At 44.0% G+C, this 2392-nt stretch overlaps 1 protein-coding gene across 1 annotated transcript; it reads left to right on the top strand.

Annotated features, from left to right (window-relative positions):
- Positions 1-701: 701 nt before the first annotated feature.
- Positions 702-1265, top strand: LOC120084006 (uncharacterized). Its single transcript, XM_039039911.1, has one exon. The coding sequence runs from the start codon at positions 702-704 to the stop codon at positions 1263-1265; it is 564 nt and encodes a 187-aa protein (XP_038895839.1).
- The last annotated feature ends 1127 nt before the right edge of the window (positions 1266-2392 follow it).

Here is a 2392-nt window from a genome sequence, read left to right as displayed (position 1 = left end):
GTTAGATTCTTCAAGGTTGATCCTGCTCCTACTTGCCACTGAAAGACTCGGTTTATTAAGAGGACTTAGGTTGTTGATCTGTTTATGTACACATGTTTGAGAGGGACTAGGGCCCTATTAGATATGTTTGGGCCCATCCGTGAATGTTTCTCCCCTTAGACGTTATATCATAGCTGTATGCATGTGTTTATATAATTTTTTGTTGAACTTTTAGGGAGGCGTACCATATTCATACATTATTAATGTTTAGCAGGTTGGCATTTAAATTAAAGGACTAAGGTGGTGGGTGCTGGCAGCAGGGCTAGTAATTACCGCGGTCATATCTTCTTTTAGATTAAGAGGGTAATCTGGAGGGGGGTTTGACAAGTTGGTATCAGAGTATAATATTTTGGGAATGAGAGGGGAAGTTCATGCATAGGTCTAAGTCCCTAAGTGTGAGTCCCTAACATGTGTACATTGTATTAGGTGAAATGTCAAGGCAACGTGGTAGACCGAGTAAGCAGACAGGTGGCAGGAATACTGACCCTACCAATAGGGGCCCGGAGGTTAGAAAGAACCCACCGGGTGGGAGAAAGAAGGTGAATGATCCAGTGGGTTAGGAAACGGTGTATGAGGGAGAGTCTAGTACTCCCTAGGCAAGAGCAGATTCTCAGCTAGAAAATGTAGTTTTTGATAGGATAGTGCAGAGATTAGTAGCCAGTATGGGCTCTGCACGAGCCGACCCAGAGAAGAATTATGGTATTGAGAGGTTTAAAGCCCTAAGGGCAGTGACATTTGAAGGAACAGCAGATCCGACTGAAGCTAAGTTATGGCTGGATGTAGTTGAAAAATGTTTCAATGTTATGTGTTGTCCAGAGGGCAGGAAAGTAGGGCTAGCCACCTTTCTACTACGGAAAGAAGAAGAGAGATGGTGGAAAGTGATATCTGCCAGACGAGCCAGCACAGATGCGATGTTATGGCCTGAGTTCAGGAAGGCCTTTGAAGACAAGTATTACCCCAACTCGTTTCGGGATGCAAAAAGGGATGAAATCCTCAGATTAACACAGGGAATGATGTCAGTGTCAGAATATGAGCAGAAATTTACAGAGTTATCACAGTATGCTCTGCCGATTATTGCTGAGGAAAGAGATAGATGCAAGAAATTTGAACAAGGTTTGAGCAAGGAAATTAGAACTCCGGTGACGTCTACGACTAATTGGCTAGATTTTAACCAGTTAGTAGAAATAGCAACACAAGTTGAGCGGAGTTTGGCAGATGATGAGTAGTTGCCAAGAGGCAGTGAGGTAGCAGTAGGACCTAAAGACAGGGGACCCCGACCTCTAGTTGCAACTCAGACTAGTGGAAGCCAATTTAGAGGAACCAATTGGCAGGGATCCAAGAAAAGGAAAACGAGACCCTCGGCTAATGCAGCTAGTTGATTAGAGATGCCACAAGCTGGTGAGTCGGTAGCCAGCACAGACAAGAGACCGACGTGCTCTAGTTGTGGCAAGAGGCATTTTGGGGCAAGCTATAGTGGCAGATGTGTATGTTTCCAATGAGAACAAACAAGGCATTTCAAGAGGAACTATCCCCAGGTGAACAGGGACGTCCCAACAGCACAACAGCCAATCTCCCAGACAGTTAACCAACCAAAGAGTGTTGGAAATCGAGGCGAAGGGTTAAGTGGTGCCAAGCAGAAGAATGTCTAGGTCGACCCTAACGACAGGGGCGAGTGTATGCCGTGACACATCAGGAGGTAGCGAAGTCTCCAGATGTTGTGACCGGTAATGTTATATTATGTGGATAGTCTGCTTATGTTCTATTTCATCCTGGTGCCACTCATTCATTTATATCTAGCATGTATGAACCTAGTATAGATAGGCTGGTTGAACCTATGCCTGAAGAGTTATTTATCTCTACCCCTTTGGAAGATGTGATAATGGTAGATAGATGTTATAATCAGTGTGAGGTACTGATAAATGGTCAACACTTCTATGTTGATTTACTTCCCTTAGAACTGTTGGAATTTGATGCTATCCTGAGGATAGATTTTCTAAGTATTGTGCTTCAGTAGACTGTTTCAGGAAGGAGGTAGTACTTAGAAAATCAAATGGCCAGGATGCAATGCCGACAGGAATTAGAAGATTAGCCATGGGGAATTTGATATCGACCGTGAAAGCTCGGAAGCTGTTGAGCAAGGGATGTAAAGCCTATCTGGCTCATGTAGTGGTTGCTCAAGGGAAAAGGCTGAACCCAGAAGATGTCCGAGTGGTAAATGAGTTTCAGAATATATTTCCTAAAGAACTATCAGGATTACCACCCGAAAGGGAGGTGGAGTTTACTATTGACTTAATTCCAGGAACAACTTCTATATCGCAGGCACCGTATAGAATGGCGCTGACTGAGTTGAAAG

The sequence above is a fragment of the Benincasa hispida genome, chromosome 8 (assembly GCF_027475165.1).
Source record: "Benincasa hispida cultivar pf3 chromosome 8, pf3_genome.v1.1, whole genome shotgun sequence".
Lineage (NCBI taxonomy): Eukaryota > Viridiplantae > Streptophyta > Magnoliopsida > Cucurbitales > Cucurbitaceae > Benincasa > Benincasa hispida.
This window is presented reverse-complemented; position numbering and strand designations above follow the sequence as displayed.